This window comes from Myodes glareolus, chromosome 24 (assembly GCF_982192425.1).
Source record: "Myodes glareolus chromosome 24, mMyoGla1.1, whole genome shotgun sequence".
NCBI lineage: Eukaryota > Metazoa > Chordata > Mammalia > Rodentia > Cricetidae > Myodes > Myodes glareolus.
The window spans coordinates 8159427-8182378 of record NC_142049.1 but is presented as its reverse complement, the minus strand read 5'-3'; the positions used below and the strand labels follow the sequence as shown (position 1 = coordinate 8182378).

Here is a 22952-nt window from a genome sequence, read left to right as displayed (position 1 = left end):
GAGAATGTTGGAGTTCGGAGGATAATCTCTGAGATTCCCCTCACCCACACACCTCATTTCACACAAAAACAGACACATAAATAAAACCCCCAAAACCCAAAGTTCCAAGGAAAGACTAGAGTCTCTAGCCACCCAGTGTAAAACAGTTAATCTTGTTCTCAGTGTTTCTATTCTGCTGGCCTCCTGTGAGCATTACCCATGAAGTGGAGTGTGTGTGTGTGTGTGTGTGTGTGTGTGTGTGTTTCACTAAGTTTACTTCATTGAGCAAAGGGCCCATTCAGTCTCTGTGGCTGTCTTTCAGAACAGTGGAACTCACAGGGCAGTTGGCATTCATTTATCGGTGTGCTCTTTGACCTACTTCAGATGAAGTACCCCACACCCTCGCATACACGTTCCTTTAGATCATCTTCATAGTAACCAGAAGAAGTGATTTCCAGAAACAGCTGAGTGTCGACAACACAAAGTTGTCGCTGCAAGTATAAAAGGTCCTCACTCTGGAAAGCAAAGAACGGGTCCTGAGACCACTCTCTGGCAACAACTTTGTAAACAGCCAGTTCAGGTAGAGTCCACCACAGTCAACAAGGAAGTTCGAATAAATCCGTTCAGGAGAGGCGTCCTGCACAGTAACCTCTTTCAAAACCCGGCAAACCTCATTTCTTTCTGACGCTGAGCATCCTTACAAAACTCTGGGATGGGGCGGTTATTTGCTGCAAACTTCGTGAAGTACAGCGCCAGGCCACCTCTTTTTAAGCTTGCTGATTTCAGAGGGACTGTGTAAAAGCGAAGACAATCTTATAACTGAGGACTACATGTATGTATCTCTAGACTTTCTGCCTGAAGTAGCCATAAGCCTTTCAAACGCTCTTTGCAAACCAAGCGGTTCTGTTTTATTTGGAGAACTTCTCTGGTCCCAGCTACTCTAGCCGGTGGCCCTGCTCCAGGGAGTGGGAGTCAACCTAAGGTTTTCAGAAGCATCCAAACCAGCGCCCGAGAGCTAGTCACTAGCTAAAGGCAGGAAGAAATCGCAAGCACAGAGACATCTAAGGCGCCCTCTTTTCAGGAGGGCTTGCAGCTTCTGCGTGCTCCATACAGGGTCCTGTCACCGCCTAGCTATCACGCCAACACGGTCGGCTGGAAAATCATTGGGCTCTCCTGACTCCAAACCCCAGCCGGCTCCGAGAGTGGACAGAGCAGTTCCGCCCGTCACCCAACAGGCAGACACACAAACAACAAAAGAAATTGTTTGCCCTCCCGGGGGAGGCCAGCATGCATTAAAAGAAGACACAAACCCCTCATCCTACCTTGCATCCAAACATCAACGACAAAGTGTTGTTGGTGCAAGCAACTTTGCAGTGGCAAATCATTGGTGTAAAACAGTCAGGGTCCTTAAGAACAGGGGACATTCCTTTCAGCTGCGGCAGTGGCAGCTCGCTGGGGGGACCCGAACTCGGTGCTCACCCAGAGTTCCCAGCGACAGCCTGGACAGCCTAGACCGAGCAGCAGCAGCTATGATCGCTGCCCCCTGTGCCCGGTGCAGCCATCCCCAGCCTAAGTGCAAAACACCGCTGCCCGCAAGTACTGTGCGTCTCGGGGTCTGTCTTCCCAGGGGAACGAGGAGTGGGGGAAGGGACAGAGAGCACAGAAGGGTTCCCCACTATACGGAAATTGAAGAAGGTAAAATAAATATAAATGTAAATAAATAAATCAAAATAAAAGAAAGCGAGGCGCTCTGAGGAGGGTTCGAAGGAGGTGGGGCAATATTAGCATGTAAAAGGATGTGCCCGCCTACTCGCCCCAGTCACACTAGATTGTCAAGCAAACTGAAGGGGGCTGAGATTATTCCCTCGGAAGGAAATTATAAAAAAGAAGAAAGAAAGAAAAAAAAGCCATAATGCAGTTCCCAATTTGGTAAGAAGCCAGTGGCTGGCTGCAGCAATCCAGAGTCACCGTGGGGAGCGGAGCGCTGGCCCAGAGAGGTGGGAGGGAGGGGCGAGGAGAGGGAGGGAGAGGTGCACGCTGCTCGCCATCCTGGTGGCTCGCCGGGTGCCACCAAGAAGTCTCTGACTCCGGTGGGAGGACCATTTCTAAGGGGTGTGACCCCCGAGACCACACAGGCCCCCATTACTACTGCTGCTTCAGGGTGGACAGCCTCAGAGGTTGAGTTCCTGGGAAGAAGACAGCGCCCAGCAGTGGAGGGACTGTCCTCCCCACCCCCATAGAAGATCTAGTAGGAGATGGGGGAGGGGACTGTGGCCCGCAAAGAGATCTAGTGTAGAATTAGGTTCCTAATGATTTTGCTGGTTAATGCCTTCTGGGTCAGCGAGTCCACTCGCTCCCTAGGTTGGAAAAGGGACCTCAGAACCAAGCCTTTATCTGATGATGACGTTTATTTTTTTTTTTGCTTTCTCAAATTCAAAAGGGAAGGACATTCTGCCCTGCCCCCCACCTCGGTGGCTAAGAGGCTCCCAGAAGCCACCGAAGTATCTTTGCTGTTCTAGAAGTATAAATGAGGAGACCAATAGATGCTTTATTGTTTGGGCTGGTTTGGTTTGGTTTTTATACCTGAGTCTGTGAAAATTGCAAAAAAGACTTTAAGTTAGTAAGCAGCTTACACAGCTGCAGAATAGCTTAGCGGTGACTTTTAGGATGTGATAAAAAAAAATAAGTGTAAGAGGCAGGAAGTGGAAAAGGGTACAACTGGTCTGAGGCCACCTGGATGCCAGGAACATTCCTCACAGATGGTAGGATGGAGAGAGCAAAAAGACATCAGGGTGTGGAGTAAGAAAGTTCTGGGGCTGGATGTGGTGGTTCCTGAGTCATTTGCAAGGTCTGAGCGCCTTGTTTATCTATTGATATGCCTCAGGACACCTAGAGAGAGATGGGGGCAAGCCGAACAGCTGGCCATCTACTTTTGGACCAAGCATCAGAACAGGGCAGCGCAATGGCTCTACTCTCTGTCTACAGATCTAAGAGAGCAGGCTCTCTTTCTCACACCATAGAATCAGTAAGGCAAGCAAGGTAGGTTCAAAGAATAGGGATGAGATGGTTTAAAAACCAACCTCACCTATGACCCCAGGAACCTGTCCAGATTTACAATGCTACAACAAGGACAAAAGAAAAAAAAAAGCTGGAAGTTATTAGGTCAAATGCATTCTCTTATAAAGTGTCATTTATCACCCTTATCTAAAATAATCCATGCTCCTCTCTGGAGTTAATGTACACTAAACTCCATAGAATTCTTTGCATATTAACAAAAACCCCAAACTTTCCCCACCCAAAATGACATTCTCACTTCTAAGGCAAGGAAGATGTCCGAAAAAAAAAAAAACCACTTTCACAATCACCTCCCAACTCCAGTAAGGGGAATTTGAGTTCTGCCTAAGAAATGAAGAACATTTGCAAAGTCAGTATGGCATCCAGTATGAACAAAACTCCATGGGGGATTGAGCAGGAATTAACCAGGGTTCTAACTGAAGAGGGCAATCATGGCTTAGGATTTGGTATTTATACACATGGGGAGCGGGGCTGCTGGAAAGTATGTGTATGTCACTCTTACATATACTAAGGCATATTTTAGGAAAACACTGGTATGAGGCATTTTGTGTCGTCTGAAGGTTGTGCTAACAGATGAGGTATAGACTTTTGCATTCCCCCCATAAGCTTTGTGAGTGTGGGAATGCTTCCACCTACGGAATGTCTGTAAGTGTGGCTGCATTTTCCAAGGGAGAAGAGATTCTAAAAATGTGGTGCAATATAGTCCCCTTATTCATTAGCCTATAATTTGGATTTCAAACACCCCAAACGTATTATATGCTCTATATTGTCATGATCCAATAATATCTAACACAGTCTTTCCCTGATGAATTTGCCAAGTTAAGCCTGACCTCCTATTCTAGGGCAGCATTAAGGGATCTTACGTTCAAGTTATTTTCCGTTCAATCGTTAGTGCTGGTTCAGATTGATAAGGCCTAATGAGAAAATACAAAGCAAAAATGTGTGTTTTACTTCTTCTGTCTCTTATGCTTTCATCAAGAAAAAAATCATTTATCTACACACTTCTCTCAATAAACACATATGCATTTCTGTTTATATGTGGTATGTTTGAAGACATTTGATGACTGCTCTTTCTTAGCTCCTGTCTCTCAATAATAGTTCTAAAGCAATTGGAGGGTAGAGAGAATGTGGGGGCCTGTGTGCATTACAATGAACTGTTGAGTTACAGCCAGCAACCACTATGGTTACAGAACTGAGGCACTGTTACCTTAAATAAGATGTGCACCCTGCTCTAGGAATTCCTACTGCCTGTAGCCTTTACATACCTGCCCACTTGGGTGTGGCCTCAGACTATTTTGCCTAAGTGCCTCAGTCAGGTCCTTTTCCAGCTGTGGGATTTGGTTGCTGTTCTCCGTTCCAGCAGAGGATTTTGATTTGTGAGTCTACCCCTAAATAAATAACCCTTTATTATTCTCAATTCTGAGCTAGTGTGGGATTTCTTTTAAGTGTCCTTCAGCACACACTGTATTATTGGTCTGAAAAGTACTAGTTTTGGAAATATACAATATGGGGATGGTCTGCAATATTTTTAGGAGGAAATATTTCTCAGAAAGGGTAGGATGTGACATGTTCATCATAATATCAAAATAATAACCCTTGTTTGGACATTTTGCTGATTAGGAGCATTGATGGGACTTTCTGATAACGATATCTTTCATAGAAAGCAGATTGCACACATATTTCCGTGACCGTGCTACCTCACATCTCCCTCGATATTAATCCCACTCGTGAAAACAGTGTTATCAACAAACATGGACAGGGTCCAGATACCTTTATTAGTCTTTTTCATTGTTTGAGAAGTTGGGGTAAGATATAAGTCACTATTTAGTTACCTTTTTGGCTAATCATTTTCATAGCTATTTTATTTTATATGCACAGGCGTATGCCGGGTATCACACATGTGTCGTACATGCTACCCAAGAACTACAGAAGAGAATGTTGGGTTCTTGGGAATGGGCAGTATAGAGTTGGAACTGGCTTTGTGTGTGCTGGGAATTGAACTCCGGCCCTCTGGAAGAGCACTCGGGGCTCAAAATCTTTCAACTTTCCTTTCATTCCCCAAAATATAAAGAAGCTTTAAGAATCTATTTCTTTGCCATCATTTGTTCTCAGCGAATACATATTTATATGGCATTATCTATTATATAGGAACTTAGTAGTGCTTGTTCTGTGTTCTCTTCTGAATGCTTCACTTTGCTGGAGTCAGACCCTGTTCAATAGGGTTGACTACGTGACCTTCTCATTCCCCATTCAGTGACACCCTTCCCAGTAGTTTGGGATCAATTAAAAGGAATATTTTTACCCTATACTCTGGCAAATACTACACATGTGGACTTCTTTCTTTGGACAAACGCTCAACAATAGGGCACACTGCCTTAAATACTGCGTCCTCATTAGTCTATTTTACCATTGCAATCTCTCAATCTTTATCAAAGAAGAAATCTGTATCATAGTAAGAATAGCTTTCCAAACCGAAATTGGTATACTAATCAGCTACATGAAGCAACTAATCAAAATATTTTAATGACGTTCAATCACATATATTCATCTCTCATGCTGAATGTCCTTAACATCTTACATCTCACTGTAGAACACAGTGCTCCATGGAGGAAGAACAGCCTCTATTAGGGGCATGATGCTCTTCTCATGGGAAAAGGGAAAATCCTAGACACGGAGTCATTCTTAAAACTTCACTTTGGAGAACAACAACAGTAACAGTATCTTCCTACTTACACAGTTATTAGCCAAATAACGCCATAGCTATCCTCGTCCTAGTGAGTGAAGAAGGCCAGTCCTCTTAGAGGGATGGAGGAGAACAGATTGGGGAAAACAACATAGCAGCCTACAGCTTAGTGAGATAATAGAAAGAGGACTCGAAGGTAAGTATCGTGACTTATAGATCCATTCTGCTTGACGCTCACCAGCTAAGATTGTGCAAATTTTCATTCATTTTCTATAATACAGATTGTTATTTCAAGGGCTTCTTCCCTGTTATTCCCACTAAGAAAGTATTACACAGTTTATGGCAATACCGCACTGAACATGCCTAATCTTGCCAGAAAAACATAAGAGATTCACAAAGCAAGCTCAGGGGCAAATCAGAAACACTAGAATGTGCTAAGAACTGTGTGGTTTCAGTCTTTGAATCCTTTTCCTTCTCTTTTACATTGCACATAGAAGTCCACTTATTTCATTTAAGTATTTAGTAGAAATGTTTTCATATAATCAATAAAGCAAGCAATATAAACAAGGTATCTTTTATCATGGACTTTCCTGAACTATGTAATGCAGCTTATTGTTATCAAAGAGATTAAAATTAATTAAACAAATTTGCTTAGAAATCATAACTGTAGGAAGGTGTGCATCCATAAGCATTAATAATTTTATTTAAAGTCCATACAAATACTTTATGAATAAAATTAGATTCCCCAAAGGGCTATTTTCTGTTCTGCAACATGGTAATGATATTACAAGATCTCTAGAAGGTTTAAATGAGAGGATGTATTAGCAAATAACTTTCGCCCTTACCTGATTGGTGCTACACATAAAATAAATCCTGTATATTTTCTGATGATTTTCTCTCAAATTAACAGAAAGAAATAAACCCTACTACATTTACCAAATAATTCCAAGTCTCTAATGGCTCCTTTTCAACTTGTTCTTGTCCCTTCCATTTCTCTCTTGCCAAAGAACACACCATCTCAGTAAGATCTTGTCAGGTCTCATACACACTAATTCTGATATCCTCCATGTTCCCTTCGTGCCTCTGAGCCCTCAGTATTCTCTCTGATTTAGGAACCTATGGCTACTTCTCTGGCCCCCACTGTAGATACCTCTGGACCAGTAACATTTAGAGCATGGCTGTCTTCTACTTGAGATTCATGTAAAACATCTGCTCAGCCTTTCCTCAAGCTGTCATGCTGCAGGATGGAATTCTTAGTTAAATGAATGAAAAATAACTATTTCATTTAGGATGAAGGCAATCATTCAAGAACCTCCAACAGGGCTCCAGGAAAACTGGTGTCAATTTTTGTCTCCTAATCCATCCTGTTCTAGTTTCATTTCTGTTGCTATGATGAAACACCTCAACAAACAATTTTGGGAAGAAGGGTTTTTTTTTTGAGTTAGAATTCCAGACTGAGTCTACCACTGTGGGGGAAGTCAAGTCAGAAAGTCTTGGCTAGTCAGACCATATTGACCAGCAGAAGGAGGACAAACACACACATGCTCAGCTAATGCCCAACTAGCTTTCTCTGCTCTTAAAAAGGACAGGGCTCCATACCAGGGAAAGTTGTTACCCACTTTCAACTTTCCCACATCAATTGAGGTAATCAAAACAGCCCCCTCCAGCACATGCAGACGTATCTACATCCAAACCCAACCTGTACAATTGCTCATTGAAATTTTTCCCAGGTGATTCTAAGAGGTGTCAAGTTGTCAAACTATCACCCTATCCCAATCCCCTACTTGTAAAACACAAGTCTGTTACTGCAGAAAGGATGGTGCATTGATCATGATCAGTTTTGCCACTTTAGGAGCAAGTTTTCTGGAAAGTTATTGTTCTCACTTCCACAGTCATCATGGTCATCATGTTTGCATTTTTGTTATTAAAAAAGAAACTTAAAAAAAATTATCCTCTGAGGCTCCTATAAGAATATCTTTAGCAGCAAAACTTAACTTAAAAATCAAGGATTCTTAGGTCTTTTTTGGTTATCAATTGTTTTGTCAAATGTTGATGTTGAAAGAGTAACATCTGTGCCTTGGGTTCCTGCTCTGTCGATGCTTGCAGAGTAACTCGGATTTGGTTACTCAGTGTCTTTGGTAATTTGCTCATCCGCTGAAAGAGGGAGGAGTTCCCTGAATTACAGCATGTAAGTGATAGGATTCCTATGAAGGTTACAGAAGAAGGCACATGTAAAAGTTCCTATTAAGAGTCTCTTCTTGCATGCATTGGTGTTCAATAATATGCATTTGCTCACTCACTCATTCTCTTGTTCATTCATTCAGTGCCCACCAAAATTAGCCAAAAAAACCACCAACAATTTCAAGTGAACATCGACCAAATGCAGCAAAATTCCTGCGAAGCAACAATTCTATTTTTATAGTGTACTTGCCCATCTGTGAAACAAAGGCAAATTTTTCATTGTCAGAGGAAAAAAAAACCTAAATCTAGAGTTCAACTTAGAGAACAAAACCATGAATCTAGAGTTCAACTTAGAGAACAAAACCACGGTTCATTGTAAATGGTTTCATATTGTCTCCAAGTGCTCCTCTCCTGGAAATAAACTCTCCTTATCGGTGCCTTTCATTCTGACAATAGATGCTTGGTTAGCTGTATGAACTAAATAAGGTGAGTTAGTTAGCACAAAGAACACCACTCTATCATGTTGTCAATAGGGGCCCTGAGCTCATCATCCCAAATGAAATGAAGTGATGATTATTCAATGAAACAATTGCTCCCTTGAAGCTGTAAAGACAGCTGATCTCTCTCGCAATCATATACCACAGACTTAAGATATGGCACAGTTATCTCTTTTAATATGCAGTACACATTGTGTTTAAGGACTGAGGTGACTCTAAATTTTAAGTATGACCTTGCCCAGTTTCCATTTCCTGTTTACTTAAAGTATAATCATTTTGAAAAGGAAAACCAAAACTATCTTTTGTTATAGTGTGTGACTTGCTCATGTTAGAAGAATGCTAAATTATTATTTTATTAGTGTAGTCAATGTTAAGTATAATGTATTAGAAGATCCCATTGTATTAATTAAACTTGCCAGCACCTGGCTGTAGAAAGGCTTTCTTGGTTGATTCATAGTGTCAACACATTGTCTCCTGTTTTTATTATGCACTTACTATTCACTCATTTATTCATTAAAAAAATCCTGTGCATACATGTGGTATATATGTGCATATACAGTTATGCACAGGTATGCAGGTGGATAGCCCAGGGGTGAACACCTAGTGGCTTCTTCTACCTCTCGACATTTCAGTTTTTGATAAAGAGTTGATGAACCTGGAGGTTGGCTAACAAGATGAACCCTTGGGATGTTCCTGTCTCCATTACGAGGACGAAAGGTACCATTGGGGTGTCCAAAGTTTTACATGGGTATAGGGATCTGAAATTATGTCCTAGTTCTCCCATAGCAAGCGTGCGGCTGACTGAACCATCTACTCAGCCCTTCAACAGAGACTTTAGAGTCAGTCTTATGTGCTATCTCCTGTTGGAAAGATGAGCACAGAGAGAAGGAGATTAGTTATCAGTAACAGTACAGCCCCGTCTTGTGGGGACCACAGATCAGGGGAAAGGGCCAATTAGGAGGAGAGCCTTGAAGAAAGCTGCTGGCTCTCAAGTGAGAGGAAACCACCAGAGACCCGAAGGATGAATGGAAATGATGTGGAGAAATTGGGGGCAATAAGATAGCTCAAGGAGAAAGGATGGAGTAAATATACAAACGCTTGATTGTTAACAAATCGGGAATATATAACAGACAACAGAATAATACCGAAAGGAAAGGAAATCTTAAGTGAGTTGAGGCCAATAATGATGTAGATATAAGACTATGCATTTATATTTAAGATCATTTTATTCCAAAAGTCTAAAGCACCTACTAAGGAATACATTTTAAAGAATATCTATTGAAGTAAAGCCTACAATAAACTATAAACACATAAGATGCAAAGTTTTATATTTCAGTACATGAACACATCCAGGAAATCATAAGCACAAACAACACTGGGAACATAGCATCACCTTCAATGTTTGCTCAGGCCTCTTGCATCTCTGATCCTCAACACAGATACATCTCCTATAAGAAGTTGAATATTTTAGTTATTAAAATGTCAAGAGAAAAAAAAGGTCAAAGCATAAGATTAATAGGGAAGGAAACAAAGATTGAGCTACAACAAGGTTGCTCTGGACACCCATAAAAATGACTAAAATTAGAGTTTAGGAGTTCCAAATGTTGATGAGGATGGGAGACATGTAACGCTGATGTGACTGTCAAATGATACAATCGCTTTGAGAAAACACTTTGGCACTTCTGAAAGTCCAGGGTAAATGCACCATATACTCAGCCATCTATTTCTAGGTGCTCATAAGCAAGAGAAACATCTCCACTCAGACATGTACACTCATGTCCATAACAGTTCTTTTTTTCATAACAGCCAAAGCTAAAATTACTACACATACACCAAAAGATAAATATATAAATTAAATGACATGAGTTAGAAAAATTCCAAATCTTTATTCTAGTTAAAAGTGTATCTATTACATAAGTCCACTGATTTAAAAATCTAGACTATAAAAGTTAATGCATAATGATAGGAAGAATCTTACTATTGCCTAGGCCAAAGAGAAACTAAGGGTAGAAGGGGACAAGTACAACTATTTGAGTTGAATTATAAATTAAATAACACCTTCCATTATATGTAAATTATACCTCATAATATTCATTAAAAATATTAGGTAGTTTTGGATTCAAAATCAAGGAATTCAAATAACATTTGAGAAATTATCAAGTGCCAATAACAGATCTTTTCAGTAAGGTAATTCTCAAATTAATTTCTTTCTCTTCATTTTGTTTATCAGGTTGAGTTTAAAACCTTATTCTATGAGTTTGCCAAGACCGCTTAAGCAATTATTGGTTTATTTGTTTCATGTTTATCTGAGTTTAAAAAATATTTTTGTATGATAAGGAAAGAACTTAGCCTTACTTTACATCCTGTGTTTGCTTATAAGTTAGTTTATGTGTACACTTGTGTGTGAGTGTGTGTGAGTGTATGTGTGTGTGTGTGTGTGCGCGCACGCGCATGTGTGTGAAAGGTCAATGTTGGGTGTTTTCCACTACCAGTATTTTCTTTCCCCCCCCCCCCCACTAAATCTTGACTCATCAATATTTGAGACTGGCAGCCTGACTGGCTAGCTGGTAAGCCCCAGGGATCTGTCTATTCCCCTCCCCTTAGAAGCACACATGATTCCATGTTCTTTGTACATGGATGCTAAGAATCGGAATTCATCTCCTCATTATTATGCCACAAACATAATACTCACTGAGTCATCTCCCCAGCCCCAAAGTAAGATCAAAGTTTTAAAACTGGAAAATGCACATTAGTGAAGCAATATGAATCTGATTGGAGAGTGGATTACTTGGATTAGGGACCTGAAATTTTTCTCACATTTCAAAAAAGGGATAAAAACAAAAGGTAGAGATAGTCATTTCACATAAAGCAGTTTAAAACATAGCAGTATACAAAAGTACCTAGCTTTTATAGATAATGATGCACTAAAACATTTTGTTTTATCCAATAATCACCTGCTTCTAAATGCTGAGTTAGTACAGTCTCCTGGACTCTTTTATAGAGACAAGAGACATTTTGCTGTGGTTCTAGCCCTCCCTAAGATATAAATATATTTTCTCTGTGGCACTGACTATGTCCTCTGCCTTACAGTGTCAGGGTCTATGTTGTAGCTACCTCAAACTTGAGTAGGTGGAGGATTATGACTACCATTATTTTTCATGGTGTCCACTATAGAAGAAAGATACTGGCAGCAGGGAATAAAGAGCGTATTCATATCCATGCTCAATCACCTGTTGACTGGGGACAAATGTATTCATTACACATCTTCCTCATGTGTAAAGTAAGAGTTAGAAAAATGTTTGCCACAAAACCTCTAAGAAACTAAATTATTTAATATACAAAGTGCCCTAAAATACTGCTTATCACGTACTAAGTATGCTCACGATTGTTATTATCTCCTAATTCTAATTATTATTATTGACATTATCATTGTATATTAATTGCACACGAAGTTCTACTGAATCTTTAAGAATTGATTTAAATAACATCCCTCTGAAGATTTGCTGATGTTCCATTCAAATATCATCCCACCTCCAAGGTACTGTGGGTTTTATCCATGTTCTTATATAACACACAGAACAAAGTTGTGTGATTAGGCTCTGTGATGCATATCATAGGCCAATATTTTAAAAGTCTGACAGGTGTGAAACCCTACCCTCATTAAGCTATCTTCCCAACAAGGCAGCAGGCAATTAGTAATATTTGCGGTTGATTCGGGACCATATAATAGATCAGGGGTAAATCTAAAGTACAAATCCACCTTCATTGTTCTAATCCTTGTATTTTTCCTGCTTCAGTGTGTTGTATCCCAGTGAATTACAAACATTTTTGCTATTAGTTTGCATTAAGTCTTTTTCCAAATATATGTTCAATTGATGCTCAAGAATTATTTGTACAATCAGTCATTCAAATAAACATATGAGTGAGTAAAATAGAATATATATAATATTTAGTAATTTTTTTCCTTTGGGGGGATTTTTATTGCTGGTAAAGAAAATGTAGCCTAATATGGAGTGTACAAAAAAAAGTCACATTTAAATCCTCGTGTAAATGGTTTCTCTTCTTAAAATCATATTCTCCAGCAAATAAAATCATATTTTTGGAGAAATATGATTTCTCCAAAGTTGTGATATCATGGGATCACAACTCTACACAAAGAACTACAGGCAGTTAAGGAATGTTGAGATTAGAAGAAATAATCATCCCTAAAGAAGAACACACCAACTGGTTCTTTGACACCTAGTGGTCAGTTCTGAGAACATAAATATGAGTAACATTATACAGAATGCATGCACGTAACAACAACTAATGAAAAAAGAAATGGCAACTTTGAAAAAGCAAGGAAGGTACGTTGGAGGTTTTGGAAAAGGAAAAGTGAAGGGGAAGTGATGGAAGTGTGTTATAAACTCAAAAATAAATTACTTTTAAAAATAAGTTGTTTCAAGGCGTGGACATCAATGTCAAAGATTGGGCTATCAGGGGTGGATACTCAAATAACCAAAGCAGCTATGGCTGTAATGTTCGTGACCACCCAAATGTTATTGATAATTAGCAATCTCTTCAGCAAGCCAGATTTCATTTAAAATCAAAGCCATCGTCCTAACTTCATTTCTGTAGCTGTGATAAAATACCCTGAGAAAAAGCAAGCTAGGGAACAGAGGATTTACTAGATTTGCAATTCCGAGGTATAGTCCATCACTGCAGGGCAGTTAAGGCAGGAACTTGAGGCAGCTGGTCAATCCATCGGCAAGAACAGAGAATCAATGAATGCCTGCTGATTTGTGCTCAGCAACTTTTCCACATTGAAGCCCAAGACACAACCCCAGGGAGTGGTGTGATTCAAAATAGGCATTTCTTTCCAGCTCAGTTGCCATGATCTGCAGCCCCCGCCACACACAGACATGGCCATAATCAGCCCACCTGATCTAGACAGTCCTTCATTGATATAGGCTTCCTAGGAGATTCTACAATGTGTTGACAATTAAGATAAACCACCACAGATGCATTTGAACGTATTTTGTACTTAGCAGTTTATCTTCTCAAAAGCTTTTGGGAAAATAAATGCATATCCTCTCTTTGTCAAGATCAGGAAATTCGACATTGATTGGTACCTCTGAGGCATCTTGAAAAGATTGCTTGCTCTGTCCACTATTTGGATAGAAGGATCAAAAAATAAGTTGTTACTATTTAGTTATATTCTGTTTTCTTATATTCTGGTTTATCCCACCTATCCCTTTCATGATGATTAATTTTAAGTAACGCATTGGTATTGTGAGAAAAGAGTAGGCAGTTTATGTATAATAAACATGGGGAACCAAAAAGATTGCCACTACTTCAGCCTGAGTAAGACAAGCAAGACATTAAGTGACATGGTAACAGATTGAAGCTGTTTTTTTTTTCTTTAAACATCTTACTGTGTGTTTAATAGCTATATAGCCAAATTGTCTTTCTGGGTCTGGGCTACCTTCCCTCAATATGTTTTCAAGCTCCATCCATTTACCTGCAAATTTTAAGATGTCACTATTTTTTTCTGCTGTGTAGTACTCCATTGTGTAAATGCACCATATTTTCCTTATACATTCTTTGGTCGAGGGGCATTTAGGTTGTTTCCAGGTTCTGGCTATTACAAACAATGCTGCTGTGAACATAGTTGAGCACATGTCCTTGGGGTATGACTGAGAATCCTTTGGGTATATACCCAAAAGTGGTATTGCTGGGTATTGAGGAAGGTTGTTTCCTAATTTTCAAAGAAATCACCATACTGATATTCAAAGGGGCTGTATCAGCTTGTACTCCCACCAACAATGCAGGAGTGTTTTCTTTGCCCCCACAACTTCTCCATCATAAGTTGTCATCAATATTTTTTATATTGGCTATTCTTACAAGTGTAAGATGGAATCTCAGAGTTGTTTTGATTTGCATTTCTTTGATGGCTAAGGATGGTGAACATTTTCTTAAGTGTCTTTCAGCCATTTTATATTTCTCTTTTGAGAGTTCTCTGTTTAGGTCTGTATTCCATCTTTTATTCTGATCTTCAAAATATACAAAGAACTGAAGAAATTGATCATCAAAAGAACAAATAATCCAACAGATTGAAGCTTTAGAGAAGAGAAGGAACTTGACATTTGGATAAGTTAGAATGAGCTTCATCCAAAGAATAGCTTCATGTGGTCATCAAAAGAAAACATTTCAAACAGTTGAATCACAAAGCTGCTGATATGAAGCTATTGGATAAGAGATTTTAGATGGGTAGATTTTTATTGAGGTATAAGAGTGTAGATGTTGTATTTTTGTCAGTATATAGAAAACTATATATAGGATCTTCAATGAGCTGCTAATTATATTGAATTTTGAAAACAAATTGAATCACATTTCCTGAATCAGACAATATGCAATTTCTACCCATAGAAATAGCTAAGATCACACAACCCTTTTAGCTCTAGCACAATACATTTGAGGTGCAGCTGGGATTGGAAAATATAGGTCTTGTAACACCTTTTTGAATGTTCTTTCTCATGTGCCATGCAGTGGCAAATTTAAATATGAAAGAAATTCTGTAAATTTAACTTTAAAAAAAAACTGCTTTCTGCAAACTCCTCCTGGGTGAATCCAGCTTCTCAGGAAGAACTGTTCAGTTCTGGCTGAACTAATTACAGAATTTACAGCTCTGTGTCAAAAAAAGTAGCAGTGGCAGTTTCCTATTTAATAAAAAGTTAAACATTTTTAAATCTATTTTAAAGTCAAAATACTAAAACCAAATGAGGTTTGAAGGAGCAAAGTCAAGTTCCCACCTGAGCTAATGTCGCCTTGTTCTTTCCAACTAAGAACACATCGATTTTGAAAAAACACTCTTTCATGACCAGGGACAATTCAAAACCATATTTGAAATAAAGACAAATCAGGAATCAAAGGGGAAAACCAGAAGTCTACCTGCAAATGTTTCTGCTGTCTAGATCCTCAGTTTAAAGAAAACAAAACACATACACACAACCCCCTGCAAACCAAAACAAAAGGGTTCTGTCTTTAGGTTTTCCATATGGAACGCTTAAGCAGAGTGCGCTGTATAAATGTGCGTGGACTGGCTGCTGCCTGTCAAACAAACGAGGTATGCATAAATGAGATGCAACCTCTGCTTTAACGGAGTTTAGATTGTGGAGCAACAGAGAAGCAGGAAATCATAAAAATGGGTTGAGAGTTGTACGGGAGAGATATGCTTGAAGCATTGGGGATGAATGGGATTCTGTAAAGAAAGAGAAGAAAAGAGAAAGAAACACAGAAGAAAGAATGTTACTAGCGGCTCCGGTTATATACTGCATCTCAGGAAGTAGTTCAGTAGAAGGAAGTCTTTGCTATTGTATGAAGCCAGAAATTAGGATCGCCTATTATTTTATATTAGGACTTAGAGGCGATCTTAACTCTGCTCTTGAACTTCTTTTAGCCTAGGCCAGATCAGATTGAAAAGCATAAACTTTTCATTTTTGGATTAGAAATCAAACTGTCAATTTACTTAGTTGAAATGTAAGTCAAAAGAAGTGTCTGACCTCTGACACTCAGTTCTGCTTTTACAACTGCGAAACGGGGCGAATAGAAAAAGATCTAACGAGATAAGGTAGACTCCCGGGAGTTCTGTATCACAATGTGATGTACAAAGTGGTGATGTGACCGAGCTCACTTGGTCCATAGTCCAGACATGCCAATTCTCCAGCAGCTGCAAGCTACAGAAATCTCAACACAAGGTTCCTTTAACAACAATATCCATTGGCCACAGATATCAATATTGACTTTAATACAAGACTTCAGGTTCTTTGTCAGTCATTGGCTTGGCCTCCCTCGAAGTGAGAATGTTATACACTTACACAGGTTGCAATATAGCTGTAGGAGTACTGGACTTCATTAACAGCAAATGGGGAAGAAAGGATGGTGGCATTCATATGGTTTTTGAAAAATTTAGTTGCAAGTTGACCCGGTAACTCTGTGAAAATACACCTTTGAACATTATAAAATCCAAGCAAAGTCCTCAGTCAGTCCACACACTGTTACTGTCGCAGAGAAGTCTTTGGTTTACTATAGACAAGTTGGGCCAGTCCTTCATTTGACAAGGCTGCTCACAGTTTCCCTATGACACTTGCATCTGGCTGTTTAAGAATAAACATTTTAATTGATTTTTCAATTAATAAACGTGTAAGCACATAAATGGATAAAGTGTTCCAGAAAGCGAGGATAATGAATGCAATTCCCTTTTTTAATCTGAAAAAAAAAAACAGCAGTTTACTAGAAACATTGCCATTATGTTTAAATTACATAATTTTTCATCCATATTCACATAACCTGTTCACATATTCAGACTGAGGTTATAGTAGGAGTGCATTTACCGTGAGAGAAGTAAATCTAAGCTGTTGCTTCAAAGGAAACAATAATTATGAGGCATGAGAAAAAAAACACAGCCTCTGAAGTCAGGTGAACAGGGATTTGAATTTAGCTCAGTAACACACTAGAACTATGCTTGCGGGCAATTTGTTTAGACAGTTCAACCCTTTTCACAACTAAATGGAAACACCAGCACCAAACACATAGACTTGCTATAAAAATATACTGAAATGCCATAATAGAACACTTCCTTGCACCAAGATACTCAGAAAATATTGTTTCAGATCTCCCTGGCTGTCTCTCTTCTCTATCCCTCAAGCCCCAACATGTGAATTTAGTTCAAATCACTGAAACCTGAAACTATCATATGGCACATAGTTTTATACACTGATTTAGGTGATGGATATTCAAGATGGTTAGAATATGCCTTTTGTCATCAACACGTTTATATCTAAATGAATGATGATATAAACATTGCAATAATTGTCAGCGACAAAGCAGAAAAGAAGGAGTTGGGTAGGAGACAGCAGCCAGCTTCCATCCCTCCAGTGTAGACATTTGTCACCTCCCCCGCCCCCAAAATGAGGCTGAGTGCCATGCCTCCTTTATGAGCGCACAGAGTAGGCTGCAGTCCCCCTGTTCCGACAGCGCTGGTGATTTCTCTACAACCAGCTTCCTGTGGTTTCTGAAGTAGAATCAAAGACACCTGACAGGGCAGCATCTGCTCTAGACTGCACAGCTGCAGGGCTAGCTCATCGGGATGCCAGGATAGGAAACTGTGTATAAGGAAACTTGCTCGGTGTCAGAGATAAGGTGTTTGGGAGAGGGGTACAGATCAGATTGCCCATCACTTTCTCCTAGGGCCCCACACAAGCCAGCTAGTCTTCATTATCTCCTTCTAAATAATAGACTTCACAGAGTCTAATCAAGAGTTGTATCTCTTTCAGCTTGTTGCATGTGTATTTAATACAGTGTCTATACCGATAACTACAATGAGATACTGAGAACAGTGAAATAATGATTAACACGGTAAAGTTTTATATGCCTTTTTCCCTGAGGGAGGAACACACATTTGCAGGTTTACTTGCTGAATAAATTTTCATTGAGCCACTACCATGTGCTATCAGAGACCACAAACATGAGCATGCCATACATTCACTTGCTAGTTTATCGTTTTGCTGGAGTGCACTGTTCTAAAAGTGACCTGATGCATCACTAAGTGCTGGTTCCTCATCCCCAAGAATGTGTGTGGGGGGAGGGGGGAGTCACTTTTAGTCTTCTCTACAGTAAACCAGCAAAGGCTAAAAGATTACAAGTAAGCTCTGTGGACTTGCTCAGTGGGCCCTCTGTAAGTTCAGTGTTCTCATTTCTAAAATACTTGTCTTTCAAGAGGACTTGGAAAGGTCAAAGATCACCTTTGAAGAAATAAGGAAAATGTTATGCCAGATTTTCTATTAGCTTAAAGAAGTAGCAGAGGAAGACTTGAAATGCTCTTCTGAGCTTTACAGCATACATAGCTATGTCCTGCCCGCTAGAATTTCTATTGCCCTTCAAATAAACCTTGTCCCTTCCAGATTCCAGGATTTTGTGGACACTATCCCATGTCTCTTTCTCATCATATAAACATTTTTTACATAGTTAATGTGAAAACATAGTTTCTGTACTTCTCAATGAATCAAGGACCATCATTATAACCTAGGGGTTCCAATCAACCTCTACAACCCTTATAACAACCCTGGGCTATGCATATTTGTATAATTCCTATACTGAAGTAAGGAAATTAAGACTTCAGACCGGGTTCCTCCCAGGCAGTAAATCAATCTCAGTCTTTTCCCCTCCCTCCTGCTGTTTGTTCCCACTACGTGTCTAGAACTCCACCAGGCATGTTGTGGGACTGGCAACATTCAATCAGTGCCGGCCAGAATGGTCACAGCGGCAGTGACTGTGGTGTGTTTTTGTACTGCTTTGTAAAAAACTACCCTGGGAACAGTGCTTACATACAATGGGTGTTTAGAAAAACATTTTTCTAAATGAATGAGCTACGGAATAAGGATGTATTCAAAGAAACGTATTTCATTCAAACAGCTAAGAAGAGGGACCACGAAATGTAACGTGACACCAGCTGCTGAATTCTGGATCCCATCACAATATTAAGATTTGGAGTCAAGATCTTCAAAACACTGGCTTAAGTCTTTCTGTTGTTGAGTTAAAAAAGAAAACTTTATTTCTCAAGAATTTGCTTAATTCTTTAATGGGAAAACTGCTGTATATAAGTTATATACTCATCAAGAAATTATTTTTATAAAATTATACCAACCAAAAAAAAATAAAAAAAATTATACCAACCATATTCTTACATTTATAATGGAACTAACTCTAGGGAGGACTGTACATCTCTAAACCTGGCTGTTCCCATCGTCATTTGCCATTTCAATCACACTAACTATGGTGCTTTGTGAGAATACGACATACTTTGACTTCGTGAAGACATAAACTCCAACAGCCAGCCATAGTTTGTAAGGACTTTAACTGACACCCGCAGCAGACACTAGACTATGTAACCCCTGTGGCTTTACTGCCTCACTTGGTGTAAAATGTTGTTAAGAAGACCCTTTCCACAATCCAGTTTGCTTTAATACCTAATTAACACTGCTTAGCAGCTTCTGGGCCTCGGCATTCGATAAGGGAGAAAGACAAATGCTACAAGATTCAACCCAGACATTGTAGCACCCAGTTAAATCAACAACTTCTTTGTTCTCAGTAATACCTGTTTAACTGATGGCGGAAGGCAAGCCAGCAATCAAGCAGGTATGGAGTAGATAACTAGAGGACAGCATATATAATTAGGCAACTAAGTTATTTATATTTTAGAGGAACTGATGGTCAAATTAATTTTCTATTTCTACTCACAACTGCATTCAGATGAAAGGACTCTAAAATGGCAACTAAGAAAATATGAATCACTAAGATGCTGAAGAGGAGGGAACCAACCTTAATTAGCCACCACCATCAGTACTGCTTAGCTACTCAGCATTCGTACTTTGTCTGAAAGGAATCTCGAAACAACAAGTATGCCACCCTAATTTTTAACACACAGAAAGTCACAGAGCTTTTGCGACTTTGCTAAGTTTGTAGGTAACAACAAAATAATAGCGTTTGTTGTGATTATAAAAACATTAGACATTATTTATGATAATCAAGGCGTAAAGGAGACATGTTTAGAACAGAAACCCTACTATTTAAAAGAAAAGAAACGTCCTGCGCAGGCAGTGATGTCTTGGAAAGATTCTGCACAAACAGTAAGGATTATGGAAATAATACACAGAGACTGTGTGTGTCTCTCTCTTTGTCTCTGTCTCTTTCTTTCTCTCTGCTGGCCTCTCTCTCTCTCTCTCTCTCTCTCTCTCTTATGCGGGTGAGGGAGCTATGAAATTCACCAAGAACTTCAAATTCAGGTGCACAGCCAGACCACTTGCTGAAGCTCAGCAAGATAGTGACTTGGGTAGATGTCACCTTGTGAATGCTATGATTCAAGAAATGACAAAGAATGGTAAAAACAAATTTCTTTTATTGGTATTCGTGAATAGACTCTAATTAGCTTTTAAAGTAAACAAAATATACATTTCATCACACATAATGAATTATAATTGATCACAGTGTGACTATGTGTGACAGCATTGTGTTAGAGAACACTTCCTTAGGAAAGATGAAGATACAGGAAAAACAAATTAAAAACAAGACAAAAGGATAACTAAACCTGATTTTGTTAAGAATCAAATTAGTTCACTTGATTTTCTTTCTTTGGTTTAAGTGACAGGCTGTGGGAATGCAGGATTCAATAACTCTCTTCTATTTCGGTTTCAGAGTATTTTATAGCGCTTTCTTCTCCAAAATAATTAATAGAATCAAATATTGTGAGTGATACATCATCAAGGGGACCATGGTAGACACCAGGAAAACACACAGAGAGACACATATATACCACACACACACACACACACACACACACACAAGCACAAAGGCAGGTGTTGAGAGAAGAAAGTGCAGAGTTTTAATGTGGTATAATATCAATTTCTCATTTGCTGAGATCTCCAGCCTTCACTACCAAACCTCTTTAGCTTCCTTCATTTACTTGGTCATATATACTTCTTCACAACCCACAGTTTTAAGTACTGGGGATAGAGCAATAAAAACAGGGCAAAATGTTGCTTTATCCAGGAGCATTCGTGAGAACCAGAGAATCAGGAAACGTATAAACTATAGCTACACACATAAAGTACCAGCAGTAAGACTGCATTTCTTTTCAACTAAGGCTATCTCGTAGAGAGTACTGAAGGCCATTTGTGGCTTATTTATATAAGGGGCTGTGGGAATACCTTTCTCAGGAAGGGCTTTTGAGCAAAGACCTGAAGAAGTAAATAGCTTTCATCTTTTCCCATGAGTAAATATGAGCAAATAAGTCAACAGCACAAAGAAATGAACTTGGCTTTGTAACAAACAGTAAAGGCAATTTGGTTTGATCGGGACATGAGAGCTAAGAGATAGTCCACCCTGGGAGTTGAGAAAGCTATTGATGTTAATTTCCCTTTATAAAATACATCCTTCTGGCTGACAGGTGGAGAGGGGACTGGATAAAGAGTTGATCCAGGTAGATGAGAAAGTGCCTGAGTGAGAAGTTAGCATGGTCTGAATTGGAAGCATGCGTAGGCACATGAGCAATGGGAGAGCTTGATGTAAAGCCCTTAGGCTTAATCCTGTTGGAGCCTGGGAAAGGCTGGTAATAAAGGTTTTTTTTCCCTCATAATTTTATAGGAACTAATAAACATGTAAACAGAGATGTTGAATACAGAGTTAAATGTCTACATAGGAGGCCAGGGAAGAGGCAAACAAGAACTAAAAAGAGATTTGCAGGATTCATGAGTATGTATATGACTTGAGTCATTGGTTTGATGTTGTAAATGATTAAGGCAAAAAAGTCTCTGTTTCATAAAAAAGTAAAGTTTTATTATTTGTGAGTATGCATATGTCCACGGAGGTCAGGAGAGGACATCACCTGAAGCTGGAGTTACAGGTATTTGTGAACCACTCAGTAGGTGACTGGATCCAAACTCTCAAGACAGAGCAGCCAGTGCTTCTAAGGACTAAGCCACCTCCTCGGTCCTGAGAAAAGGTTCTAAGCCGTGCACAACTCCACTTCTACTAAAGCCTGGAGAAACAAGGAAGTTAACAAAGAAGAGCTAAGAAAAGTGGACAGTAGCAACCATACTAGATCAGATTTAACTAAAGTAGAACTCGGCAAAGAGAATACACTAAGAAAGGAAAACTAAGTCCCACTACATGTTATATTGCTTGGAAGTGGAAGAGAAAAGGACTAGGAATTAGACCAGAGCTTTATGCTGGTGGGAACCCATGGCAGACTTTAGCTGCTCCTTTGGATCTAGAGCGGGGAAGAGGCCTGTTGTACCTGAAGAGTCAGGGATGGGAAGTAACGAAGAGGAAGGCAATGGAGAGCGGCTACTATAGGCCACTCTTTTTGTAGGCTTGGTGAAATGCACAGGAGGAGGGGGAAGATGGAAGGGGCTAAAGTGAAGATTGGTCAGTGATGTGGGTGTCCCTTCTGTGTGCTGTGATTACTATTAATGAATAAAGAAACTGCCTTGGTCTGTTGATAGGGCAGAACTTAGGTAGGAGGGGAAAACTGAACAGAATGCTGGAAGGAAGAAGGCAGAGTCAGGGAGCCGCACTGGAGACAGACGTGCTGAGACTTTGCCATGAGATAGGCCATGACCTTGTGGTGATGCAGATTAAGAGAGATGGGTTAAACTAAGATGTAAAAATTAGCCAATAAGAAGCTAAGGCTAATGGGCCAAGCAGTGATTTAATTAATTACAGTTTCTGTGTGGTTACTTCGGGACTAAGCTAGCCTAGCTGGGTGGCCAGGACAAACAAGTGGGCCCTCCTCCTACAGGTCAATTTGCCTACAAACTTTGTTTTGCATAGTAAACAAATGATTACATATAAAGGATCTTTCAAAAAGGTCTTCGAACAGACCATGGAAATGTTGTTCTATGCAAGAAGAAATTCAGGTAAAGAAAACTTGACATCTTAATAGGATCCTTTAAGGAATTTGTGAAGGTCAGTCTTCATTTTCAACTTGACTGGATTTACAA

The 22952-nt window shown here is 39.5% G+C and overlaps 1 protein-coding gene across 17 annotated transcripts in view; it reads right to left on the bottom strand.

The window, feature by feature from the left end:
- Positions 1-22952, bottom strand: part of Dlg2 (discs large MAGUK scaffold protein 2) — a 1777227-nt gene that overhangs the window by 1097787 nt on the left and 656488 nt on the right. For 2 of the 17 annotated variants that reach the window (XM_085683013.2, XM_085683016.2), the window contains exon 1: positions 1302-1898. The exons of 14 other annotated variants lie outside the window; for them this stretch is intronic. In XM_085683013.2, the coding sequence (XP_085539139.1) occupies positions 1302-1403 (102 nt within the window). In that variant the 5' untranslated portion in view covers positions 1404-1898. Of the gene's footprint in view, positions 1-1301; positions 1899-22952 lie in introns of those variants that run through there. One more of the 17 variants, XM_085683020.2, reaches the window with a different exon arrangement.